The 26015-nt window shown below is 52.3% G+C and overlaps 3 protein-coding genes and 2 long non-coding RNA genes across 5 annotated transcripts; 1 reads left to right on the top strand and 4 right to left on the bottom strand.

The window, feature by feature from the left end:
- Window positions 1-2221: 2221 nt before the first annotated feature.
- Window positions 2222-10294, bottom strand: LOC147655050 (acrosin-like). Its single transcript, XM_086878783.1, has 5 exons — window positions 4556-10294; window positions 4057-4275; window positions 3477-3742; window positions 3081-3226; window positions 2222-2614 (listed from the first exon to the last, which is right to left on the bottom strand). The coding sequence occupies exons 1-5, from the start codon at window positions 4864-4866 to the stop codon at window positions 2429-2431; spliced, it is 1128 nt and encodes a 375-aa protein (XP_086734909.1). The 5' UTR covers window positions 4867-10294; the 3' UTR covers window positions 2222-2428.
- An 89-nt stretch (window positions 10295-10383) lies between these two features.
- Window positions 10384-13636, bottom strand: LOC111926221 (acrosin-like). Its single transcript, XM_023922874.2, has 5 exons — window positions 13464-13636; window positions 12962-13183; window positions 12398-12669; window positions 11988-12133; window positions 10384-11521 (listed from the first exon to the last, which is right to left on the bottom strand). Exons 1-5 carry the CDS (start codon window positions 13625-13627, stop codon window positions 11336-11338), a joined length of 990 nt encoding a protein of 329 aa, XP_023778642.2. The 5' UTR covers window positions 13628-13636; the 3' UTR covers window positions 10384-11335.
- A 2212-nt stretch (window positions 13637-15848) lies between these two features.
- Window positions 15849-17546, bottom strand: LOC147655049 (uncharacterized). Its single transcript, XR_015283746.1, has 2 exons — window positions 17340-17546; window positions 15849-17240 (listed from the first exon to the last, which is right to left on the bottom strand). It is a non-coding gene; the product is annotated as an uncharacterized LOC147655049 (long non-coding RNA).
- A 13-nt stretch (window positions 17547-17559) lies between these two features.
- On the top strand, window positions 17560-22953 carry LOC111926223 (uncharacterized). Its single transcript, XR_015283744.1, has 3 exons — window positions 17560-19732; window positions 20150-20545; window positions 21855-22953. It is a non-coding gene; the product is annotated as an uncharacterized LOC111926223 (long non-coding RNA).
- Window positions 22954-23167: 214 nt separating this feature from the next.
- On the bottom strand, window positions 23168-25711 carry LOC111926222 (acrosin-like). The gene is made up of 5 exons (XM_086878780.1): window positions 25483-25711; window positions 24981-25202; window positions 24407-24672; window positions 24014-24159; window positions 23168-23547 (listed from the first exon to the last, which is right to left on the bottom strand). Exons 1-5 carry the CDS (start codon window positions 25551-25553, stop codon window positions 23362-23364), a joined length of 891 nt encoding a protein of 296 aa, XP_086734906.1. The 5' UTR covers window positions 25554-25711; the 3' UTR covers window positions 23168-23361.
- Between the last annotated feature and the right edge of the window lie 304 nt (window positions 25712-26015).

Here is a 26015-nt window from a genome sequence, read left to right as displayed (position 1 = left end):
TGTCCCCATGACCAGCAAAAAAGAGACACAAGCTTTTCTAGGCACCATGGACTTTTGGAGAATGCACATCCTGGAATACAGACAGATTGTAAGACCTCATTACCTCATGACACGAGAGAAGAAGGATTTTGACTGGAGCCCTGAGCAAGAGCAAGCTTTTGAGCAGATCAAGCATGAGATTGCCCATGCAACAGCACTTGGGCTTGCCAGGACAGGACAGGATGGGAAGAATGTGCTCTACACCACAGCCACGGAGAATGGTCCATCCTGGAGCCTCTGGCAGAAGAGACCTGGGGAGACTCGAGGCTGACCTCTTGGGTTTTGGAGCCATGCATACAGAATCTGAGGCCAGCTACATCCCAAGAGAGGAAGAGATGCTTGCAGGCTATGAAGGGGTTTGAGCTGCCTCAGAAGTGACTGGCACTGAAGCACAGCTCCTTCTGGTAGCCTGACTACCAGTGCTGGGCTGGATATTTAAAGGAAAGTTCCCTGCAATACATCATGCCACCAATGCTACCTGGAGGAAATGGATGACCCACATCACAGTGAGGTCAAATAGGAAATCCAAGTTGCCCTGGCATCTTGGAAGTCACCACAAACTGGTCCAAAGGTGAGAGCTTTTGATTTTCTTCAGACGAGGAAGAACAGGTGACATGTGCTGAGGAAGCCCCACCATATATCCAGCTTCTGGAGAGTGAAGGATGGGACACCCTCTTCACTGATGGATCCTGCTGTATTGCAGGGACCAGTAGGAAATGGAAAAGTGCTGTATGGAGCCCTATGCTGGGAGTTGCAGAAGTTACTGAAGGATGAAGTGGATCCAGTCAGATTGCAGAGCTGAAAGTTCTGGCTTTGGACATTGCTGTGTAAGAGAAGTGGCCAACACTCTACCTCTACACTGACTGCTGCATGGTAGCAAATGGTCTGGCAGTGTCTGGAAAGGTGGAAAAAGGCCAAAGGCAGTGTAGAGGAAAACCAGTCTGGGCTGCTGAAGAAAGGCAAGACATCACTGCCTGGGAAGAGGAGCTGACTGTTAAAGTCTGTCATGTGGATGTCCCCATGTCCAGGACTTGGGCAATAATGAACAGGTGGATCAGGCTACAAATTCAAGGTGTTACAGATAAGTTTGGATTGGCAACACAAGGGGAAGTTGTTCCTAGCTCAATGGGCCCATGATACTTCAGGTCAGCAGGGCAGAGAGGCTACTGATAATTGGGCCCAAGACTAGGGGAGGATTTCACCTGGACACAGTCTTGCAGGTTATCCATGATTTGAGATATGCTGATAGAACAAGGGGCAATGGCTTTAGATCCTTCCCTGAGGAGTTTCAGGATGGCCTACCATTAATTTTTTTCCCCAACATGAATATTGTGGAGTTGAATAAATGGGTATAAAATCTTGGGGAGTATTTCTACAGTATGCCGGTGATTTGTAAATTGGCAAGTTAGGAAGTTTGTTGCCCATCCTGTGGCGATTATGTGCAGTACTCAAGCAAATGAGCACAGCAAGGTTCAGTTTGTGTATGTGCATCTGGCTCTTTGATTGTTCCATCTCTCCATTTGCCAGGCTTATACAGCCCTCCCATCTTCCTCAACTCCTCCCTCTCTCTGCCCTCACCTCCTTCCCAAATACAGAGCCAAGCCCAGGAATCTTTTCCCCCTGCCTCCCAGGCTGGCCCTGCCTGTGAACAGCCTTGGTGTTGCAGCTGCTCTTGGCCCACTCAGCTTGGCCTCCCATGGCATTCCTGGTGTGCTCTCCTACTGTTCCTGCCAGGTTCCTCTCCCCAGAACGACCCCAGCTCTTCCTTTGGGTATCTGGGAAGTGTGACCTCCTGGTACATCAATCCCCGCTTAGTACCAGTGAAATCTGGCTCTGCCTTGGGGCACTGGCACTCCAGTCAGGAGCCAGGAGTTTCCCTTGTCATGCTTGGGACTTTTCCAGATCTGTTCCCTTAGCCCAGGCTCACACCAGGCCCTAATGAGCAGCCCATGGGCCTTTGAGCACCACCCCAAAAGTGTCTGCTTTTTTCCTATTCCCTTCCTGGGTTTGATGGACCAGATTCCTCCAACCCTTGGTGGTTCAGAGCACTCTTCTCTCTGACCAGGCACTCTGGGGCTCTTTGGATCCACTCTGTCCCTTTGTGCCCTCAGGCCCATTCTGCAGATGCTGAGTGGCACTTGTTGCCTTGCCCAGACGCAGGAATTGCACTTAAAAAAGATGGTTAGCTATGAACAATGGGAATTTTATTTCAACAACTAATCAATCTAACTAAATCAACTCCAGTGTCTGTGTGCGCAGATGAGAGGAGTGTGGGTAGGACAGAGCAGGTTTTTGACCCTGAGGCTGCCTTTGGATCAGCAGGCATTGCCCCAGCAGGAAATGGTTGAGGTACTCTGCAGCCTGCTCTGGATCCTGCCTGTCCTGCTGCTCAAGAAGCACTTTCAATTGCATGTGCATGCATGTTGTACTCGATCCAGTCATAGAAGTACTGAGTGGATGTGTAGACTCCAGGCCGCCTTGCTCTGGCACAGCCCTTTCCCCAGCTGGTTATTCCAATGACCCACCAGTACTCAGCGTTGTTGTCCTGGCACATGAGAGGACCACCACTGTCACCCTGCAGCAGAGCAGAGAGGATTAAGGCGGTGTTGGTGGCCCCTGCCAGCATTGGGGCTGTCTCCTCCTCTCTCACAGCCCCTGCCAGAGCTGTATTCCAGGCAGAGGAAGGCTCTGCTCAGGGGCTGGAGCCTGCAGAGGCTTGGCTGTGAATGGCTTGGGGTTCTGTAGGGCAGAGCTCTCTCTGTCCTCTCTGCACAGGGCTCCTGCATGTGCAGAGGATGGACATTTGGCACCTGCACCTCTGGGCTGCCAGGAGCACTAGCTGGGCTTGCTGGGCTTTCAGGCACAAGGGGGGCCCTGTGCAGGCAGGTGTGGATGGGGAGTGTGTGGGAAGCCCCCACAGCAGTCGGGGGTAGCCGGGGCTGGGAGAGTGACTGAGTGTCCGGGCAAAGCAGGTCCTGGGCTGTGTTGGGGTGGTGCTGCTGGTGCTGCTGGGGGCTGAGTGGCTCGTGGCGCACTCCTACCTGGCAGCTATCGATGTTTCCTTGTGGGTAACCAGCACACAAGTTGTGGGTATGGATTTCTCCTGCATACCAGCCAGTGCTGTTGCAGAGTTGGAGATCAATGAGCTGGACCTTGGCCTCCTGCAGGTGATCACTTGATTCTTGAGCTGTGAGCAGAGAAAGGAATAAGCCTCTGGCAGCTCCATGCTACTTCTACTGATCTGTCTGGGGGGGATGGCTTTCCCTCTGCAGAGGCACTGGGGTGCTGTGTCCCTACTCCCTGCCTTTGGGGAGCAGGCCAGGCCCATCTCTGCAGAGGTGTTCATCCAACAGCCTGGCTGTGGCCTCTGCTGTGGGGAAGCCCAAACCCTCTTCCCAGTGCTCTTAACTGGCTCAGGAGTCGTTCTTGGAACTCACATCTTGCAGTGGTGTAACCCCAGCCAGCAATCCAGCAGTTGTAGAGCTCTGAGACCCTTAGGGCAGGGTCAGCCACACAGGCCAGCTGGATGTATTGGCTGCAGAGAACAGGCTGGTCCAATTGTAAGATGGCGATGTCGTAGCTGTAGTCGTCAGGATTGTAGTACGGGTGTATCACCACCTGCTTGACATTGCGCACTACGGCCCCAGGGCCCGGCTGAGACAACTGGGTGGCTCCAATCACCACGTACATCATGCTGATGTTACTGGAAAGGAGATGGAGAGAGGTCTGAAAGGGAGCAGAGCCATGTGCCACAGCAGCCCAGCAGTTGCCAGACCTCTGCATGGCAAGGCAGAGAGGGAGCAGGGCTCTGGCAAGTGTGAGTGCCCTTGCACAAGTTAGGCTGGGAGAATGTCAAGCTGAAAGCTGCTGGGAAGCCTTGGCACAAGGCCGGGCTTCTCCTGAGCAGTGTGGCACCTGGGCTGCCTGAGAGGAAAGGGGAGGGGAGTAGCAGGTGGTGCTGGTGGCAGGGCACCTGCTGGTGTTGTGGGGATGTCCCCATTCCCTACTCCTCCTTACTTATACTCATCGAAGCAGTGGGCTGCTGTGAGGACCCAGTCTGCAGTGATGAGAGACCCTCCACAGAAATGCCCTAGGTATGGTGCCCAGGTAAGCTGGAGGCTGACGATCCATGGCCAGGATGCTTCCACGGCACTTGCGCCTCCCACGATGCGTGTCAAGCCGTAGTCAAAAGCAGTGTTGTGGTTGTAGACAGGAGCTCGGAACCCACAGGACCCTCTGCAAGCAGAAAGTAATTTCCATGCTGCTCCATGGCCTGCTGTGGCTCAGGCTGAAGCTCAGCCCTCTGCCCTCCCCACAAGGGCTTGCAGGCACAGCAGGCCAGGGAAGCCCATGGGGTGTGTGTCTGTCCGTGCCAGCACCTGGCTGCTGGCAAGGAGCTGAGGCTGTCCCATGGTGGGTGGGAAGCTGTGGCCCGGCCATGGGGGACAGGCGGGGCCCCTGCAGGGAAGGCCCCAAGTGTTGCCGTGGCTCCCTGCCAGGGCCTGGGGCCACTTACCCGCAGGTGTACTCCATGCTGTGGGCCAGCCCGGCCACGGTCATCAGGACGAGGAGGCTGAGCCAGTTCATGGCTGCCAGAGGCTCGGGTGAGCAGCAAGCACTGAGGGCTCCGTGCAGCAGCACAGCCACAGCCGCAATGCCCACAGCAGCCACGGTGTCCTTGGTGCCCTCGGTGCCGGGGCTGATGTCACAGAGCGGTGGGTTCCATGTTCTGAGTGCTGGAGGGGGGTCTGGGGCATTGGGGGAGGGGCAGCAACTATTTGAGGAGCTATAGAATGGTTTCTGGTAGAAGGGAGCTTTGGAGATCATCTAGCTCTGATCCTCTTGCTTTGGGCATGGAGGGATAGCTTGCACTGCTAAAGGTTGTTCAGAGCCTGTCTCAGAATCTGGCCTTCGATTCTTCAAGGGATGAGACATTGAAGTACTAAAGCCTGGTCAACAGGCCCCAGTTGTGCAGGAACCACTGTTGACCTCTAGACTGACTTTCTAACAAATTATTATCCATAACCATTCACTGGCAGAACATGGAATTACCTTTCCCTGTTTAGAACTGGACAAGGCCACATCTGGCCTTCTTTTGGGTTGTAGGATCACAGACAACTCCCTTGGTTCCTCCTGGAGCCCTCCAAGGCCTTGGGAGCATCCCAATACAAGAACAAAACCAGATGTCCCTGCACTAGAAGATATGGCAATTTGTTTATTCAACTGTATAAAAACAGGGCCCTCTCACAGCGCAGTCAGAAACCTCGTTGCCTGTAGGGGAAGGCACCTGCAGAATTTCCCACTTGCCAGGAGTGGTTCCCCAGTATTGTGACAGTGGCTTCCCCCAGCTGATGGGCAGATCTGGTTGATGGTAAAGGATTAGGGTAACTTGTGATGTTATGCTTTCTTCATCACTGCAGGCAATCTTTTACAGTAATGATTGGATGCATTGCTTAGCTTATCCTTTTGCAATTCTTTGCAGTTTTGAATGACAGTAAATTAATGCTTAATCCTGAGGTTGGTGTCTGCGTCTTCTGTGCTGACCCTGACTGTGGGAAAAGCAGGGTTCCACACTGCTCTGGGCGGCCTGTGCCTCAGTGCCTTGGAGTGATTTACTGTGGCAGTGTATTCAGATATCCTCTGCTCTTTCCAGAAATTGTTACTGCGTCATTAAAACCCTGTAACCTCGGGACCTTGTGCATGGGAGGCCGGGGGAAAGGAGTGGGTTTCTTTTATGTGGGTGTTGCAAAAGATTTTCCTTTCCTTGTCTTGGGGAATCTGCAGTAGCAATTTTGGGCTGCCTTGAGGCAAGTCGAGCAGCTGCTTCTCCGAGACCAGGGACATCACACTGGCGGGAGCAGAGCTTCCCCGCTCCAACCCAAACCACTGAGAACTGCGCCAAGCTGTGGAGAGAACACACCAAGGGGCTCCAGCCCAGCTATTTTGCCTGACACCACCGTTCTGCTGTTCTTTGCTGTGGGGAGGAGGTTGGTGTCAGATGAGCCATGAGGCCTTTGTCTGCTGCTGGGCCTTTGTCTGCTCCGTGAGGCTACTGCCTTCCAAAGGGGGAGAAGTTGATACCATCCTGTATCACATTCCAGGAATGGGTAATCTCCAGCATTTTGGGTCTCCTTTTGTTCTGGTGAGGTGGTGAGGTCTAACACTTTGGTATGTACAAGTTATTTACTTTTTATTTTTTTCCTGCCTGTTGGCATTTGGTTTGTTACTAAAACATTGAGGTTTTGTTGGTTTTTTTCACTCTCATTTATTAGTATTCATTCCTTACTGGCAGAAAGGGATTCTTGGAAGTCTAAAGGAGATACTCCAGATGGTTCTCTTTTAAATTGCCTCAAAATGAGACAAAATTTGTTGCCCAAGTTAAGGGGGCAACAGAAAATGAAAAAGAAAAAAATCACATTCCTGTCTGAAAGACTTTGTATTGGGTACAACAGTCAGTGGTCACCATGCTGCCTGGTTCAATCACGGCCTCCTGGCATTGAGGCATGGCTGCTTACCCACATGTATTGGCAATCCTGGCCCTGGTATATATCTTCTTCATATTGGGGACACAAATCAGAATCGCTGTGTAGATATTCTCTGTGCTAATAATTTATGGAAAGATAACATCAGAGGCAATGAGAGTTATTTGGGATGTGTATTCTCTGCTGTTTCCCTGTGATGGTCTCGGCAGTAATTTTTTGAGATTTATTAACAATTGCACTCAGTCTGTTGGGGGGGAAGTAGGGGATGATTTTTCCCAGCCTTTTCCTTCCCTATTCCTCTTCATATCTGGCATGTTGTCTTCAGAGAAGATTCCATTCCTTCTGGATGTTAAAGATTGTTGCAGTATTGTCATAGTACATCTGGTCTGGATGGGACAAAATAAATCCGACCGTAGCAAAAAATCTAATTTAGCTAGCCTAATTCATGTCTGAATATGTCCCTGGATAAGTTATAGTGGATCCTCGGCCAGCCCAATTCAATCTGAGATCAAAGCACAGCACTGGTCAGGACACTGAGGAGGGGAGAAAGATCTCAGCCAAAGGCTATCTAGCCCTGGAAATTTGAATTGAGTATTTAAGTGAGTTCTGAATAATAAGCGCGGCTGTTTTGTCTCATGAGTACATGGATCACGATGCATGAGTTTTGTCTCCCCACCCACGGCTGACATGCTACAAAAGATACCATATTTTCTTTTTTAAGATTCTGCTAACTCTCCTCCGTAAGACCTACAGGACATTTAGAATCAGGGCTGAGATTTTCAGAGACGTTGGTGAGACATCTGTCCCCATGCAGGAAAATTCTGAGTCGTGTGGGATGTGGGATGACCAAAGCCTGAAGGAATTCTCTGCCCCAGTAGTTTGGAACTTTCCCCCTGAACAAATTCAGAATCCAGCTGAGGTGGGGAAATATCTGAAAGAAAATTGCAATGGCAGCTCTAAAGAGAAGCAGCTCATTGCATTGTGCTGGGCCCTGGCTAATGCTTATCGCACACTGCTAGACACTTTAGGGCAGCAAATACAGCCAGAAGGGCTGGAGGATGAGTCAGCAGACACCCCAGGCACTCCAGCTGCAGCTAAACCAGGTGGGGAGCCTAAGCCAGCAACAAACAAACCGAGACTCCGTGATTCCCATACATGGTATGATCCATGAACAGGAGAGCCAGGGAATGGTCAGTAAGACCCATTCATGGTTCAACAGTCCCATTTAGCCTTTGCACAAGTCTGATGGGGAATGGACATTGACTGTGGACTACTGTAGCCTAAATGAGCTGTCACTGAGAGCTGCTGTGCCAGACATGCTGGAGCTCCAGTACAAGCTGGAGTCCAAGGCAGCAAAGCGATATGCCACTATTGACATTGCCGATGTGTTTTTCTCCATTCCTCTGGCAGAAGAGTGCAGGCCTCAGTTTGCTTTCACCTGGAGGGGTGTGCAGTACACCTGGAACTGACCGCCCCAGGGGCAGAAGCACGGCCCCAGCATCTGCCATGGACTGATCCAGGCTGCACTGGAAAAGAGTGAGGCTCCAGAACATCTGCACTACATGGATGACATCATTGTGTGGGGGAACATTGCAGGGGAGGTTTATGAGAAAGGAGAGAGAATAATCCTGAGTCTCCTGAAAGCAGGTTTGCTATCAAATGAAGTCAAGGGGCCTGCCCAAGAAAATAATTTCCTAGGGACGAAATGGCAAGCTGGATGCAGACAGGTGCCAACAGATGAGATTACTAAGATAAGTGCTGTGTCCCCATGACCAGCAAAAAAGAGACACAAGCTTTTCTAGGCACCATGGACTTTTGGAGAATGCACATCCTGGAATACAGACAGATTGTAAGACCTCATTACCTCATGACACGAGAGAAGAAGGATTTTGACTGGAGCCCTGAGCAAGAGCAAGCTTTTGAGCAGATCAAGCATGAGATTGCCCATGCAACAGCACTTGGGCTTGCCAGGACAGGACAGGATGGGAAGAATGTGCTCTACACCACAGCCACGGAGAATGGTCCATCCTGGAGCCTCTGGCAGAAGAGACCTGGGGAGACTCGAGGCTGACCTCTTGGGTTTTGGAGCCATGCATACAGAATCTGAGGCCAGCTACATCCCAAGAGAGGAAGAGATGCTTGCAGGCTATGAAGGGGTTTGAGCTGCCTCAGAAGTGACTGGCACTGAAGCACAGCTCCTTCTGGTAGCCTGACTACCAGTGCTGGGCTGGATATTTAAAGGAAAGTTCCCTGCAATACATCATGCCACCAATGCTACCTGGAGGAAATGGATGACCCACATTACAGTGAGGTCAAATAGGAAATCCAAGTTGCCCTGGCATCTTGGAAGTCACCACAAACTGGTCCAAAGGTGAGAGCTTTTGATTTTCTTCAGACGAGGAAGAACAGGTGACATGTGCTGAGGAAGCCCCACCATATATCCAGCTTCTGGAGAGTGAAGGATGGGACACCCTCTTCACTGATGGATCCTGCTGTATTGCAGGGACCAGTAGGAAATGGAAAAGTGCTGTATGGAGCCCTATGCTGGGAGTTGCAGAAGCTACTGAAGGATGAAGTGGATCCAGTCAGATTGCAGAGCTGAAAGTTCTGGCTTTGGACATTGCTGTGTAAGAGAAGTGGCCAATACTCTACCTCTACACTGACTGCTGCATGGTAGCAAATGGTCTGGCAGTGTCTGGAAAGGTGGAAAAAGGCCAAAGGCAGTGTAGAGGAAAACCAGTCTGGGCTGCTGAAGAAAGGCAAGACATCACTGCCTGGGAAGAGGAGCTGACTGTTAAAGTCTGTCATGTGGATGTCCCCATGTCCAGGACTTGGGCAATAATGAACAGGTGGATCAGGCTACAAATTCAAGGTGTTACAGATAAGTTTGGATTGGCAACACAAGGGGAAGTTGTTCCTAGCTCAATGGGCCCATGATACTTCAGGTCAGCAGGGCAGAGAGGCTACTGATAATTGGGCCCAAGACTAGGGGAGGATTTCACCTGGACACAGTCTTGCAGGTTATCCATGATTTGAGATATGCTGATAGAACAAGGGGCAATGGCTTTAGAGTGACAGAGGGTAGCTTTGTAAACATCTTTTCTGAAGAGCTGCAGTATGCCCTACTGCCATAATCCCTTTGCTCCCAGCCCCAGGAAATTGTCTGACTAGCTCCAGTCCACCAGGAGTTGGAGGTGTTTCAGCAGGACAAAGGTAAAGGATGAAGGAGGCTCTTTCTTCCCTGGACACTGTCACTTGGTTTATTCTGGAACTGCTCCAGGGAAAAAAAGACAGAGGAAGGAGTCATGGAGATTTTTAAACTGAGGGGAAAAGAGGAGTGGAAGGCAGGTTACAGCCAATGGAGTGAAACCGAAGGAGAGGGGCAAGGGGGAAAGATCCAACACACCACCCAGGTGGGGCACAACTTGGAAACAACACTTAGTGTAACATATAGTGCAACATGAAACCCTACCATTTATTTTCCTCCTGCACATGAATATTGTGAAGTTGAATAAATGGGTACAAAATCCCACTGGATTGGGATTTTATTTGGGGTGAATTTGTAAAATATGTAGGTGATTTGTAAATTAGAAAGTTAAGACAAGAAGTTTCTTACCCACCCTGTGGTGATTATGTGCAGCACTCAAGCAAATGAGCACAACAAGATTCAGTTTGTGAATAGGCTCTTTGATTGCTCCATCTCTCCATTTGCCAGGCTTATACAGTCCCCTCATCTTCCTCAATTCCTCCCTCTCTCTGCCCTCACCTCCTCCCTAATACGGAGCCATGAATTGTTTCTATCCTAAATGCTGGTTCGTTGGCATGAAACTGCCTAATGTTAACATACAAAGTAGATAAACAATTTGTAGTAGCCAAAAACCCTTTAATTAAACTAAGATACTGTTCTGCCCAAAGAACGTGTACATTCTTTCTAACTTCGTGGGATAAAGGAACTAAAATAGTTTCTGCGTGAATGACTAAATCATTTATGTTAGGAAAAAAGTCATCAGGCAAAGTTTCAATAGCAGCAAGAGATTGTTTTCCCCCTGCCTCCCAGGCTGGCCCTGCCTGTGAACAGCCTTGGTGTTGCAGCTGCTCTTGGCCCACTCAGCTTGGCCTCCCATGGCATTCCTGGTGTGCTCTCCTACTGTTCCTGCCAGGTTCCTCTCCCCAGAACGACCCCAGCTCTTCCTTTGGGTATCTGGGAAGTGTGACCTCCTGGTACATCAATCCCCGCTTAGTACCAGTGAAATCTGGCTCTGCCTTGGGGCACTGGCACTCCAGTCAGGAGCCAGGAGTTTCCCTTGTCATGCTTGGGACTTTTCCAGATCTGTTCCCTTAGCCCAGGCTCACACCAGGCCCTAATGAGCAGCCCATGGGCCTTTGAGCACCACCCCAAAAGTGTCTGCTTTTTTCCTATTCCCTTCCTGGGTTTGATGGACCAGATTCCTCCAACCCTTGGTGGTTTTAGAGCACTCTTCTCTCTGACCAGACACTTTGGAGCTCTTTGTATCCACTCTGTCCCTTTGTGTTTGGAAGGTCTGCCCTCAGGCTCATCCTGCAGGTGCCAATCATGGCAATCCTTGCCCTGCCCCGGAGTCAGAATTCAATCAAAAATATGGTTCCCAGTGATGATAGGCAACTTTACTTCAACAACTAAATCAACTCCAGTGTCTATGTGCACAGGAGAGTGTGGGCAGAACAGAACACGTTTCTGACAGTGAGACTACCTTTGGATAAATAGGGTTGATTGCCCCTGAGGGAAACAGTTGCTGTGCACTCCAGCACATCCTAGATGCTGCACACTCTGTTGCTCAAGAAACACTTTGAATATTCTTTTTGCCCATGTGGACTAAGATCCAGTCATAGAAGTACTGAGTGGACGTGTAGACTCCAGGCCGCCTTGCTCTGCCGCAACTTTTTCCCCAACTGGTCACTCCAACAACCCACCAGTAGTCAGCGTGGTTATCCTGACACATGAGAGGACCACCACTGTCACCCTGCAGCAGAGCAGAGAGGATTAAGGTGGTGTTGGTGGCCCCTGCCAGCATTGGGGCTGTCTCCTCCTCTCTCACAGCCCCTGCCAGAGCTGTATTCCAGGCAGAGGAAGGCTCTGCTCAGGGGCTGGAGCCTGCAGAGGCTTGGCTGTGAATGGCTTGGGGTTCTGTAGGGCAGAGCTCTCTCTGTCCTCTCTGCACAGGGCTCCTGCATGTGCAGAGGATGGACATTTGGCACCTGCACCTCTGGGCTGCCAGGAGCACTAGCTGGGCTTGCTGGGCTTTCAGGCACAAGGGGGGCCCTGTGCAGGCAGGTGTGGATGGGGAGTGTGTGGGAAGCCCCCACAGCAGTCGGGGGTAGCCAGGGCTGGGAGAGTGACTGAGTGTCCGGGCAAAGCAGGTCCTGGGCTGTGTTGGGGTGGTGCTGTTGGTGCTGCTGGGGGCTGAGTGGCTCACCACACGCTCCTACCTGGCAGGTGTCGATGAGGCCCTCTGGGTAACCAGCACACAAGTTATAGGGGTGCAGTTCCCCTGCGTACCAGAAGGTACTATTGCATAGTTGGATATCGATGAGGTGCACCATGGCCTGCTGCAGGTGATCACTTGAGTTTTGAGCTATGAGCAGAGAAAGAAATGAGCCTCCAGCAGCTCCTTCCCAGTTCTCCTCCCTTGTCTGGGGGGAATCTGTTTCTCTAGGGCATGGCTTTCCTTCTGCAGAGGCACTGGGGTGCTCTGTCCCTGCTGCCCGCCTTTGGGGAGCAGGCCAGGCCCATCTCTGCAGAGGTGTTTGTCCAACAGCCTGGCTTTGGCCTCTACCATGGAGAAGCCCAGACTGATGCCAGTGTGATGGACTAGCTATGGACTCTCTTGGGAACTCACCTTTTGCAGTGGTGGCACCCCAGCCAGCAACCCAGCAATTATGCTCCTGTGACACTGACACTCCTAGGATAGCATCGGCCACACAGGCCAGCTGGATGTAGGGACTGCACTGGACAGGCTGGCTCAGTTCCAGCAAAGCAATGTCATAGCTCATGTCACGTCTCTTATAGTTCTCGTGACGAAGCAGTTTCTTAATTTGGCGCACTTGTGCTCCAGGTCCTGGCTGAGTCAATTGGGTGGCCCCAATCACCACATACATCAAGCTGGTGTTACTGGTAAGGAGATGGAGAGAGGGCTGAGGGGGAGCAGAGCCATGTGCCACAGCAGCCCAGCAGTTGCCAGACCTCTGTGTGCTCTGGCAGGTGTGAGTGCCCTTGCACAAGCTAGGCTGGGGGAATGTCAAGCTGAAAGCAGCTGAGAAGTCTTGGCACAAGGCCGGGCTTCTCCTGAGCAGTGTGGCAGCTGGGCTGCCTGAGAGGAAAGGGGAGGGGAGTAGCAGGTGGTGCTGGTGGCAGGGCACCTGCTGGTGTTGTGGGGATGTCCCCATTTTCTGCCCCTTCTTACAAAATAAGGTCGAAGCAGTGGGCTGCTGTGAGGACCCAGTCTGCCCTGATGAGAGACCCTCCACAGAAATGCTTTGTGCCTGGTATCCTGGGATGCTGGATGCTGACCATCCATGGCCAGGCCCCTGGCAGGGCACCTGTGCCACCCACGATGCGTGTCATGCCGAAGTCATGACTCTTATATCCAGAGTCAGACACCATGGGTCGGAGTCCACAAGTCCATCTGCAAGCAGAAAGTAATTTCCATGCTGCTCCATGGCCTGCTGTGGCTCAGGCTGAAGCTCAGCCCTCTGCCCTCCCCACAAGGGCTTGCAGGCACAGCAGGCCAGGGAAGCCCATGGGGTGTGTGTCTGTCCGTGCCAGCACCTGGCTGCTGGCAAGGAGCTGAGGCTGTCCCATGGTGGGTGGGAAGCTGTGGCCCGGCCATGGGGGACAGGCGGGGCCCCTGCAGGGAAGGCCCCAAGTGTTGCCGTGGCTCCCTGCCAGGGCCTGGGGCCACTTACCCACAATTGTCCCATGTCCCGTGCACCAGCCCGGCCACGGTCATCAGGACGAGGAGGCTGAGCCAGTTCATGGCTGCCAGAGGCTCGTGTGAGCAGCAAGCACTGAGGGCTCCGTGCAGCAGCACAGCCACAGCCGCAATGCCCACAGCAGCCGCACCGCCCATGGTGCTCTTGGCCCCAGGGCTGATGTCACGGAGGAGAGGATTCTGTGTTCTGGGCACTGTGGGAGTCTGTGGCATGAGGGCCCACTGGGGCAGGGGCAACATAAAATCAAGAAGCAATAGAATGGTCTGGCTTGGAAGGGAGTTTGGAGACCATAAAGCTCCAAAAATCTGCCATGGGTATTGAGGGATTACACTAGGGATCCCAGGAATGCATGGGGAGGGCCTTGCACTAGATCCAGTTTTACAGAGTGTCAAGAGCTTGACTTGAGAGCAGTCCTTGTATGAACCCTTGCATCAACCCAATACCCTCAGAGTAGAGAATTCCTTCATATGATCCTGTCTAAAACTACCCTCTGTCACTGTAAAGCCATTGCCCCTTGTGTCACTATCCACAAAGTGGGATTCGTAATGTGGTCCTTTTATTCAATCTTAGAGTACAAAAGATTATCAGCAAACCAGGGACTCAAACAGTAAAACACACTTTACTGAGTGCTCATCAGCACTAATATGCGATAGAGGGAAAAGACGAGAAAGCAAAGCATAAGAAAAAGAGAGTAAGGGGATTATAGCTACCAACGTCGAAGTCCACTCAGCCGTCCAATGATGCAGAGTCTTCTGTCTGTTGGGGAGATCTCAAAGGAAGGTAAATTTGGGGTGTGATTTTGTAGTCTTTTACAAAGCAAGGGGCACAGGGCCAAAAACAGAGGAGGTTGATGATCATTGTGATGAATTCCATTGCGCAGGGGGCAGGTGTAGGGTACAGAGCAAACCATTTCTTACAAGTGTTTGCTCACCAGCAGGAACGAGAGCAATGTGTTGTGGAAGCCCATTGCGCAGGGTACCACGCACAAGCCTCTGCTCACCAGCAGGAACGAGGGCAGTGTACCGGGCAACCACCTGCAAACAATCACTTAGCAAACATCCACCTCAGCTAGGCCCAAACTCCTAACCAAGTCCCTTGTGATATTCAGGGTCTCAGTCTCTGTCCTTGAGACGGTTGTGAGACAGATGAGAGAATCTTCGGACCGTCCCTTACACCTTGTCCTGTCAGGACCTGCCCTTGTAAGAAGGCTCGCTGCTGCTGTCTTTAAGCCACTCTTTCTGCAGGATGAGATTGTGTAGTCCCCAGGGAAGGCAGCTGCTGAGGAATCCATTTGGGGCAGGGAGCTGGCTGTGCAGCTGCAGTGCCAGCTGCAGATTGAGCTCTGGCTGACAGAAGCCCAGGACAAGAGGCAGTGAAATCCCTACACTTTGCATAACAGAGGGCACAGGGAGCTGTTCCACCGGCCAGGGGTTTGAAATGGACACTGAGTGTGGCAGCAGGAGCCGGTGGCTCTTTATTGAACATGACATTGATGGCAAGTATGCTGGGGGATTCATGGGGCTGAATGGGTGTGGAAATCTGCTCTGTCTGGGTGACAGTGGAATGGGTAGGGAATTAAATGGAGCATCCATTAGCTCGCTGGAGCAACCCTTGCCTTGGAATAGTCACACGGGGGAGTTTCCTCAGCGCTATGGCATCCCAGACAGGACTGTAGAGAAGTACACTTGGAGCCCCCCTTCTCCAAATGTGCAGCTGCTGGCAGCAGGTGAGTTTACCTGGGATTTTTAGAGCAGAATGGAGCCAAAGGGGGAGTGTTACAATTCCATGCACAGATTCTATGTAAATGTGTGGATTTGAGCCTCTCTGTTGTTGCAGCATTTGGTGCAGATTTGGTGAAATCACTGGTAGAGAGAGGGTGGAGAAGGCGTGTGCAGCATGGTCCGTGTAAGGCGGCCACAGAGGAGTTGTGGAGGCCTCCCAAGGTGCAAGGGGTGGAGGGGAGAGCTGAAGTCTCTGCTAGGATGCTTGAGTCTCTGCTTGAAGGGTTTTGGAGACAGGCACAGGGAGAGCTTTGTGTCCCTTGTGCCACACAGTGGGTGCTAGGGTCCCCAGGCACAGGGGGCTGAAGTCCCTTCTTGGCATGCAAAAAGGAGTTTCATGTCCCTTGTACTTTTTGATGTGATGGGAAATATCCCTGTCGTAGTTCAGAGGGCGCCCATGGCTGAGGTTGTGCAACACTGACAGAAATTCTTATTGGCAGCAGAATTTTGCCAAGACAGCACAATAAGGTTGTGGCAGGGCAGTTGGGTGACTTGAAGCTGGTCTGATCACTGGGCAGGGTAATGGCCTTCTGTTACACTGTATTAGGACCGGCAAAGTGATGACAGACTCTCTCGCTTTGGTTGCAAAAGAGAGCAAGTTTTATTCTTCCAGATCTTTTCTAGACAGTTCCGAGACAGTCCAGAAAGGTAAAACTCTCGTTGGTCATGAAACCAACACATCACCATCATTGGACAGTTAGGAACACCCCTTGACTATTTCTTGCAAGTAAAAAACAAGGCAATAAACAACACCTGCAAAGATTGTTTTCCCTCTGCAAGGACTGTTTGGATTCCTCCGTATGATTTCTCAGGCCAGAGTGAGAAAGTTGTGTGACTTAGTTTCACACAGGCTCAAGCTAATGCCCGAAACCTAAAAATCTCTTATTTGACCACTGTCAGTTCCCATAGCCTTCCCCAGCCTTGAGTGTCACTCTTGCACTCCAGTGAGCAAGTAGCCTCTGAAATTTACCTCAGGAAATATTTGAAGAAGTTTATGGCAGGGTGGCAGGGACCAGTACAGATGTGGGGTGGTTGTTCTCAAACACAGCCCATATTGATTAACACAATGTGAAGAGTGCCACCTGCCATGAGACAGGACTCCACTGGCCTGGAACCCAAGAGAAAGTACTTGTCTCATGTCTTCCCCAAGTCATTACAGGATCCTCTACTATTTCCTCCCTGGCTCCCAGTATCAAAGTTTGATTGAAAGGGAATAAAATAAGGGGGAGAAATTGTACAGTATGTAGAAGATTTGTTAATTAGTGAGTCCAGAAAAGAAGTTTCTTATCCACCCTAGATTTGATGGACCAGTGTCACCCTGAAAACTCAGCTTTGGACCTTGTTGACATAGTTTCTAAAGAACTTTCCCAGGACAGTAACTATAAACATAGATATGTGTACATTCTTCTGTTACACGTCTCTCAATGGACATCTCTCACGGCCAGTGCAGTTGGAAAGGTGCTATCCTGACTACCCAATCCCTGGCCATGATCAGAAACCTATAAATTGTGAGAGAAGAAATAAAGTTCTCTCCTTCATCATATCTTGAGCTGCGTCCGTGTAGCTTACTTTGTGTCCAACAGCAACATCTGATGTCCCCGACGTGTGTTGCAGGTGATGGTCACAGGGTACTGTCTAGCCTGTAGCTATGGCTGCTTTTGGGTTCTCTCCTACGGAGGGCCTGGTTATGGGAATATGGCGTGCGGTGTTTGATCAGAAAGGGGTTGATGTTTCGGATGCTGACTTTCAGCAATTGTATGAGTATGGGAGAATTGAAGGGTTTTTCCCTGTGGTTGAGGCGGTTTTTTCAAAGCCGCCTTGGGATGCATTAGGCAATTCCCTGATCGAGGCTATGGTAGTAGATTATGACCCCCGCCTGGCCTGGCTGCTGCAGATCTGGCGGCGTTGCGACTGCGTTCTGAGTAGTTGCACGTCCTCTCCTGCTGGTTCTGTGGCTGCTCTCTCTGACCTGGATGAGAGAGATGACTCTGATGCCAGTTGTGGGAGTGAGGCGGAGCTCTCCCTCCCCCCTGGTGATGTGGAGCCGGTGGATGTGGCCCCGCCTCACCTGGCGCCCCGGCGGCAGAGGTCTGGGGCGGGGTTGGGTCCCAGCCAGCGGGCTGTCAGAGGCACTGCAGAACCGGGGGGATGTAACTCTGCCATATCTGGCACCCCGGCAGCATAAACCTGGGGTGGGGCTGCCTCATTTGTGTGTCTTCCCAGCACAGACTGATGGGGGGCCGCCTGAACAGGAGGCGGCGCCGCCCCTGGGTGCGATGTCACAGACAGTCCCATGTCCCTGCTGTGGCTGGGCTGTGCTGTACCCTGCGGTGGAGGATGCACACACTGTTCCAAAGGAGGGCCGGCCGATGCCCATTCCTGGCTTTTGCACTCCCAAAGAGATGCTGTTAGGGACGATTCTGAGCGCTGTCCCACCCTGCTCTGGATTTGTGGGGCGTGGGGAAGGGTGCTGCGAGTGGTGCTGACGCTGGGCCAACCGCCAGCTCTATGGTGCGGTTTTACCCTCCTGCGAGCCCAGGACGCCCCTGGCAGTGCAGCGGGACGGTACCACGGCCCTGCGGGCTGTGCCTTGACTGGCGCCATGGTCCCCCCCTGTCCTGGAGGCGGACTGCACTGCACTAGCTTCACCTCGCCCCGCCTTGGGTTCCCGGGCATCGCCCGAGCCTGCAGCTGGAGACGGGCCCCCCTGTCGCCTCCTGCAGCCACGGTAGATCAAGGTCCTGCACTGTTTACCTGTTTACCATTGGTTCGGGTGGTGATGCCACGGGGACGAAGCCAGTGTCCTCCATGGGGAAAGGGTCCCCGGATAGCCTGTGGACCTTGCCTCCCTGACAGATAACTGTGCGGCTGCAGGATTAGAAGCACTTTTGGGGCTTAGCTGTGAGGGCTAAGGTTGATGAGGTTGATGACGGCACCCTGGACGGTGAGGATGGCTCCTCGGGTTCCACTGGTGTTACAGCGGCTGTGGCGCCGGATGCTGTTGTAAGGTCTTCCTGCCATGTGCCTGGTCCTATCTTGGGGAACTCTCTGAGACAGGATGCAGCAAGTGAGGCCGCTCCTCCGGATGGGTATCAGGCATTCCCTATGCTTCAGGATGCGGCTCAGAGGACTTACCAGCTTGTATCCTGGAAGGCCTTGATGGATCTCCAGGAGACAGCTGAAACATATGGGCTTGGGTCGAATGAGGTTATGCAGGCTCTTCGGGGTCTTGTGGGTGGTGTCCTTGTACCTTATGACACCAGGAATATAGCCTGTGTTATTTTTCAGCTGGTGGAGTATGGCATTTTTGAAGGGGTATGGGCTGAGATAGCTTGTCAAGGGGTGCAGCAGAATACTGCCTTGGGTCAGCGGGATCTCATGCGGGTGATCAGCTCTGATGTTCTGCTGGGTAAGGATGGCTTTGCTGACTTTAATAGGCAGGTTGGCCTTGACCCTCTTGTACCTGAGCAATGCAATGACTTTTGTGACTATTGTCCAGCATGATGATGAGTCTTTTCTGCGCTTTGCGAATTGGCTGACTGCTTCTGTGGAGCAGCAAGCACAGGATAGTATGGCAAGGCAGCTTATGCTCAAGACTCTCACAAAGACCAATTGTAATGCCACGTGTTGGAGGATCATTAGTGCGATCCCTGGTGATCCCTCGCTGCCACAGATGGCGCGGGCTTGTGTAGAGGCCAGTGTCAATGCTGAAGGAACCCCTAGCGTGGCTGCTGTGCTGCGGCCACCTTGGGTGAAGCCGCAGGGTGGGCAGCAGCAACAGAGGACTGCTTAGGCCAGCAAGAAGCAGAAAAAGAAGGCGAAAGGGGTCTCAGCTCCTCTGTATTACTGTGTCCAATGTGGTAGGGATAACCATGGGATGAATGTGTGCAGGGCAACGGTCCATGTCAATGGTCAGCCTCTGTTGGGCTCGGGAAATGGGAAGCCAAGCACGATGGGGAGACATGCTCAGACACAAGCCTCCCTTCACACCCCGGAGCCAATGGAGGTCTGCTCGGCCAGCTCGTAGCCAGCACCTCCGGCTCTGCAGACCTTGATGTCTGCACAGCAGACACAGTCTTGGACTCTTGTAGAATGTACAGAGTTCCTTTGGATGCCTTGGGCCCAGTGGGTGAGGGCATGAATGCTCTTTTCATGGGGAGATCTAGTGCCACCGCTCAGGGCATCATTGTGCACCTAGGAATCATTGATTTGGACTTCACGGGGCGGATTTACGCCATGGTTTCCACACTCACCCCTCCTGTTACTATCCCTGCGGGAGCCAGACTTGCTCAGCTTGTGCCTTTTAAGTCTTGTGTTTGCAGAGCGGAAGATTGGCTGCAGGGAGATAGCGGCTTCGGATCCACTGGGCCGCCTCAGGTTCACTGGACTGCTGTTCTGGCAGCCAAGGATTGTCCTGAACGGCTCTGCACCCTGTCCATCCTTGGTGGGACACCATCAGAGGTCAGTCTTCGTGGGCTTCTTGACACTGGTGGACATCACAATTGGACATCACAATTGTCAGACTTGCCGACTGGCCCCCAGAGTGGCCCTTGGACCTGGTGCAGATGTCTGTCGTGGGGTTGGCAGGAGCAGCACGATGCTATGTGAGCCGAAGGCCCGTGTTCATCATGAACCCCGAGGGAGACACGGCCATGGTTTGGCCGTATGTCACGAAGGATTCCCGGTTAACACTCTGGGAGAGGGACGTTCTGGCTACATAGGGAGTGCATATGGGGATGGATTTTTGATGGGGCCACTGTGTTGGAAGGTGCAGACTGTCCTACACCTCCCATACGTTGGTTAGTGGAGAAACCCGTTTGGGAGAATCAGTGGACCCTCTCTGATGATAAATTAATCTCCCTCCATGAATTGGTGCAGGAACAGTTGGACCAGGGTCATCTGAAGCCTTCGACCAGTCCCTGGAACACTCCTGTTTTCTGCATCAAGAAGAAGTCTGGGAAATGGAGCTTGTTACAAGACCTCTGGAAAGTTAACGCTGTGATGGAAAGCATGGGGGCGATGGAGGTTGGAATGCTCATATTTATCATTATATGGATGGCACCTTGGTGGCTGCACCCACCCAGGATGAACTGCTGCGGATACAGCCTCAGCTGATCACTGCTTTGCATTCTCATGGGCTGCAAGTGGCTCCAGAAAAGGTTCAGCAACAGTCTCCTTGGAAGTATTTGGGGGTGAAAATTTTGGAACGAACAGTCCAACATCAGGAGGTGCTTTTGTGCATTCATGAAGACGCTGAATGATGTCCAGAAATTGGTGGGTGTTGTTACTTGGTTGCGTCCCTATTTGGGACTGACCATGGCATAACTGTCCCCCTTGTCTGGTCTGTTAAAGGGGGACTCTGATTTAAAGTCACCTCAGACACTGACCCCAGAGGCACAGCAGGTGCCTGGAGGAGGTTCAGTGAGCAGTTTCTGCTCATCAGGTTTATCACATTGACCCTTCCATTGATGTCGCTCTTTTCATTGTTACTCCAGATGTGTATCCTGCAGGTATCATTGGCCAGTGGAATCACTGTGATCTGTAATCAGGCCAGTGGTCTGATCCCTTGCATGTCCCGGAATGGGTTTTCCTGCCCCATCAGCCGCAGAAGACGGCGACTGCAATGTTTGAGCTGATAGCTCATTTGATAATCAAATGCCGACAACGGTGTTTGCAATTGATGGATGCAGATCCCGCAGATTGTGCTCCCGGTACCATGGGAGGATTTTGACTGGAGCTTTGCAAAAAGTATTTCTATGCAAAGTGCTCTGGAGAATTTTTCTGGGCAGGTCACCTACCATCTGCCCAGTCATAAATTTTTGCAAGTGGCGAACTTCACTGAACTTTCTTTGTGGCCCAAACATAGTCAGGAGCCTGTGCAAGGACCTACTGTCTTTACTGACGGTTCGGGGAGGACTGGAAAGGCCATTGCTACCTGGAAGGATGGATCTGAGTGGCAAGTTTTGGAGAGTCGTGAGACTGGGTCAGCCCAGTTGGTGGAATTATGGGCTGCTGTCATGGCATTTCAGAAATTTTCACAGGAACCTTTCAATTTGGTCACGGATTCCGCCTACATGGCCGGTATAGGCCAACAGTTGGGTCATGCAGTCTTGAGGGAGGTCAGGAATCCTGCCTTGTTCTGTTTACTGAAGGCCCTGTGGAGTGCCATTCAGGCCCGGGTACATCCGTATTACGTTCTGCATGTGAGGAGTCATACCAGTTTACTGGGGTTTATTGCAGAAGGTAACGTGAGGGCTGACAAGTTGACTAACCCAGCATGGTTTGCACCTCAGCCTGATACGCTTGGCCAGGCCAAGGTGTCACATGGATTCTTCCATCAGAATGCACATACTTAGCAGAAATAGTTTCAGCTGACGTCAGCTGAGGCCCTTGACATCGTTGAGTCTTGTGACGATTGTCATGTGCTTGCTGCGTCTTTGCCGGCAGGGGTAAACCCCAGGGGCCTTTGGGCCTTAGAGCTTTGGCAGACGGATGTCACTCAAGTTGCCGAGTTTGGCCGGCTCTGGTATGTGCACGTCAGTGTGGACACTTACTCCTCTGCCATGTGGGCTTCTGCTCACAGGGGAGAGAAGACCTGCGATGTCATTGCCCACTGGAAGCAGGCCTTTGCTGTCTTGGGCATGCCTTCTGCTGTGAAGACTGATAATGGTCCTGTTTACGCCTCTCAGAAGGTGCGGCAGTTCCTGCAGTTGTGGGGTGTGTCACACAAGTTTCGTATCCCTCATTCTCTGACAGGTCAGGCTATTGTGGAACGCACTCATGATACGCTAAAGTGAGTTCTGCAGAACCAGAAATGGGGAATGCACAGTTGGTTGGGAAAAGCTTTATATTCCCTCAATCACCTCACGGTGCTGCAGAACTCCAGTAACCCGGTCATGTTGAACCACCACCTTTCCTTGCGGGCTTTGGATGAGATACCTCAGCCTCCGGCGAAGGTTGGATTCTAGTCACAAAACAGTGGGAGGGTCCTTATGACCTCATGGCTTGGGGGCGCGGGTATGCTTGTGTATCCACAGATACTGGGGTATGCTGGGTACCTGTGAAGTGTGTTTGTCCTGACCTGCAACCGCAGAGGCAGCATCCGGCCGGCGAGTGAGCTGCAGGCCGTGACCAAATTGGAAGTCATCGGATGGGTGGGCCATCGGGTGAGGACTCAGATGCAGATGACATGAGTGCTCATCCCAATGGCCCATCCACGAGTGGGTGTTGATGCTAGACATTTGTTTCACTTTATTTTTGTGGGTTTTTTGGGGTTTTTTTTGTAATAACAACAGGGTGAGATAGCACCCTGAAATTACAGCCTTCTGACTGTATGGAGCATTGTTTATTTTCTTATTATTTTCCTTTTGATTGTTTAGAATGTTGCTAGTTTCTTTGTTCATTTTTCTTATTTTTTCTTTCTGTTGAAACCAAAAAGGGTGAGATGTTGCCCTGAAAACTCAGCTTTGGACCTTGTTGACATAGTTTCTAAAGAACTTTCCCAGGACAGTAACTATAAACATAGATATGTGTACATTCTTCTGTTACACGTCTCTCGATGGACATCTCTCACAGCCAGTGCAGTTGGAAAGGTGCTATCCTGACTACCCAATCCCTGGCTGTGGTCAGAAACCTATAAATTGTGAGAGAAGAAATAAAGATTTCTCTTTTCCTTCATTGTATCTTGACCTGCGTCCATGTGGCTTAATTCTTGTCCAACAGCAACAGACCAGATTCCTCCAACCCTTGGTGGTTCAGAGCACTATTCTCTCTGACCAGGCACTTTGGAGCTCTTTGGATCCACTCTGTGCCTTTGTGCCCTCAGGCCCATTCTACAGATGACGAACTTGGCACTTCTTAACTTGCCCAGGAGTCAGAATTCAATCAAAAAGATGGTTCCCAGTGATGATAGGCAACTTTACTTCAACAACTAAATAAACTCCAGTGATTATGAGCACAAAGGAGAGGAGCATGGGCAGGACAGAGCAGGCTTTTGACCCTGAGGCTGCCTTTGGATCAGCAGGCATTGCCACAGCAGGAAATGGTTGCTGGGCACTGCAGTGTGCCCTGGATCCTACTCACCCTGCTATTCAGAAAGCACTTCTAAATGGGCTCAGCCCCATCTGGGCCAGAATCCAGTCATAGAAGTACTGAGTGGATGTGTAGACTCCAGGCAGCTTTGCTCTGGCACAGCCTTTTCCCCAGCTGGTCACTCCAACAATCCAGAAGTAGTCACTGTTTTTCTCTTGACACATGAGAGGACCACCACTGTCACCCTGCAGCAGAGCAGAGAGGATTAAGGTGGTGTTGGTGGCCCCTGCCAGCATTGGGGCTGTCTCCTCCTCTCTCACAGCCCCTGCCAGAGCTGTATTCCAGGCAGAGGAAGGCTCTGCTCAGGGGCTGGAGCCTGCAGAGGCTTGGCTGTGAATGGCTTGGGGTCCTGTTGGGCAGGGCTCTCTCTGTCCTCTCTGCACAGGGCTCCTGCATGTGCAGAGGATGGACATTTGGCACCTGCACCTCTGGGCTGCCAGGAGCACTAGCTGGGCTTGCTGGGCTTTCAGGCACAAGGGGGGCCCTGTGCAGGCAGGTGTGGATGGGGAGTGTGTGGGAAGCCCCCACAGCAGTCGGGGGTAGCCAGGGCTGGGAGAGTGACTGAGTGTCCGGGCAAAGCAGGTCCTGGGCTGTGTTGGGGTGGTGCTGTTGGTGCTGCTGGGGGCTGAGTGGCTCGTGGCGCACTCCTACCTGGCAGGTGTCGATGTTGCCCTCTGGGTAACCAGCACACAAGTTGTGGGTATGGATTTTCCCAGCGTACCAGCCAGTGCTGTTGCAGAGCTGGACATCGATGAGCTGGACCTTGGCTTCCTGGAGGCGATCACTTGAGTCTTGAGCTGTGAGCAGAGAAAGGAATGAGCCCTCAGTAGCTGTTTGGAGGGGATCCCCTTCCCTCAGGTTTGGCTTTCCCTCTGCAGAGGCACTGGGGTGCTGTGTCCCTGCTCCCTGTCTTTGGGGAGCAGGCCAGGCCCATCTCTGCAGAGGTGTTCATCCAACAGCTTGGATTTGGCCTCTGCTGTGGGGAAGCCCAAACCCTCTCCCCACTGTGCTGATCTGGCTCCAGAGTATCTCTTGGGAACTCACATCTTGCAGTGGTGGCACCCCAGCCAGCAACCCAACAGTTCTGCAGCTCCGACAATCTTAGGGTGGGGTCAGCCACACAGGCCAGCTGGATGTAGGGGTTGCACTCGACAGGCTTGTTCAGTTCCAGCAAGGCTATGTCATTACTTTTGTCACTTCTCCTATAGTTTTCATGACGCACTAACTTCTTAATCCGACGCAGCTGTGCTCCAGGTCCTGGCTTAGTCAATTGGGTGGCCCCAATCACCACATACACCATGCCAATTTTCCTGGAAGGTAGATGGAGAGAGGGCTGAGAGGAAGCAGAGCCATGTGCCACAGAAGCCCAGCAGTTGCCAGACCTCTGCATGGCAAGGCAGAGAGGGAGCAGGGCTCTGGCAGGTATGAGTGCCCTTGCACAAGTTAGGCTGGGGGAATGTCAAGCTGAAAGCTGCTGGGAAGCCTTGGCACAAGGCCAGGCTTCTCCTGAGCAGTGTGGCACCTGGGCTGCCTGAGAGGAAAGGGGAGGGGAGTAGCACATAGTACTGCTGGCAGGGCACCTGCTGATATAGTAGGGACCATTACCTGCTCCTCTTACCTGATTGGGTCAAAGCAGTGGGCTGCTGTGAGGACCCAGTCTGCAGTGATGAGAAACCCTCCACACAGATGTCTTGTGCCTGGTATTGCAGGATGCTTTAGGCTGACAATCCAGGGCCAGGCCCCTGGCGTGGCATCTGCACCACCCACAACGCGTGTCGCGTTTTCATCATGAGCCATGTACTCATACTCATAAACCATGGGTCGGAGCCCACAAATCCCTCTGCAAGCAGAAAGTAATTTCCATGCTGCTCCATGGCCTGCTGTGGCTCAGGCTGAAGCTCAGCCCTCTGCCCTCCCCACAAGGGCTTGCAGGCACAGCAGGCCAGGGAAGCCCATGGGGTGTGTGTCTGTCCGTGCCAGCACCTGGCTGCTGGCAAGGAGCTGAGGCTGTCCCATGGTGGGTGGGAAGCTGTGGCCCGGCCATGGGGGACAGGCGGGGCCCCTGCAGGGAAGGCCCCAAGTGTTGCCGTGGCTCCCTGCCAGGGCCTGGGGCCACTTACCCACAATTGTCCCATGTCCCATGCACCAGCCTGGCCACAGTCAGCAGGACGAGGAGACCGAGCCAGTTCATGGCTGCCAGAGGCTCGTGTGAGCAGCAAGCACTGAGGGCTCCGTGCAGCAGCACAGCCACAGCCGCAATGCCCACAGCAGCCACGGTGTCCTTGGTGCCCTCGGTGCCGGGGCTGATGTCACAGAGCGGTGGGTTCCATGTTCTGAGTGCTGGAGGCGTGTCTGGGGCATTGGGGGCCCATTGGGGGAGGGGCAGAAACTATTTGAGGAGCTATGGAATGGTTTGGGGTAGAAGGGAGCTTTGGAGATCATCTAGCTCTGATCCCCTTGCCATGGGCATGGAGGGATAGCTTGCACTAGACCCAGTTGTCCAGAGCCTGGCTCAGAAGCTGTCCTTGAACATTTCAAGGAATGGAGCATTCACAGCTGCTCTGGGTAACTTTTTCCTTTGCCTCAGTACTCTCACAATCAAGAATTCCTTCCCAATATCCCATCTAAAACTACCCTCTGTCATTGTAAAGTC

This window comes from Cyanistes caeruleus, chromosome 2 (assembly GCF_971803275.1).
Source record: "Cyanistes caeruleus chromosome 2, bCyaCae1.hap1.1, whole genome shotgun sequence".
Lineage (NCBI taxonomy): Eukaryota > Metazoa > Chordata > Aves > Passeriformes > Paridae > Cyanistes > Cyanistes caeruleus.
The sequence above is the reverse complement of the archived record's forward strand: the minus strand, read 5'-3'. Positions and strand labels throughout refer to the sequence as shown.

Excerpts from the sequence above, each read along its gene's own strand:
- LOC147655050 (XM_086878783.1), bottom strand. The coding sequence starts at position 4,866 with ATGATCTCCAAAGCTCCCTTCTACCAGAAACCATTCTATAGCTCCTCA. Across the intron at positions 3,227-3,476 it reads GGGTTACACCACTGCAAGAT|CTCAAGAATCAAGTGATCAC; the intron begins GTGAGTTCCAAG and ends CTCTGCTCACAG. Across the intron at positions 2,615-3,080 it reads GAAACATCGATAGCTGCCAG|GGTGACAGTGGTGGTCCTCT; the intron begins GTAGGAGTGCGC and ends GCTCTGCTGCAG.
- LOC111926221 (XM_023922874.2), bottom strand. The coding sequence starts at position 13,627 with ATGGGCGGTGCGGCTGCTGTGGGCATTGCGGCTGTGGCTGTGCTGCTG. Across the intron at positions 13,184-13,463 it reads GGGACATGGGACAATTGTGG|ATGGACTTGTGGACTCCGAC; the intron begins GTAAGTGGCCCC and ends TTCTGCTTGCAG. Across the intron at positions 12,134-12,397 it reads GGGTGCCACCACTGCAAAAG|CTCAAAACTCAAGTGATCAC; the intron begins GTGAGTTCCCAA and ends CTCTGCTCATAG.
- LOC111926222 (XM_086878780.1), bottom strand. The coding sequence starts at position 25,553 with ATGAACTGGCTCGGTCTCCTCGTCCTGCTGACTGTGGCCAGGCTGGTG. Across the intron at positions 25,203-25,482 it reads GGGACATGGGACAATTGTGG|AGGGATTTGTGGGCTCCGAC; the intron begins GTAAGTGGCCCC and ends TTCTGCTTGCAG. Across the intron at positions 23,548-24,013 it reads GCAACATCGACACCTGCCAG|GGTGACAGTGGTGGTCCTCT; the intron begins GTAGGAGTGCGC and ends GCTCTGCTGCAG.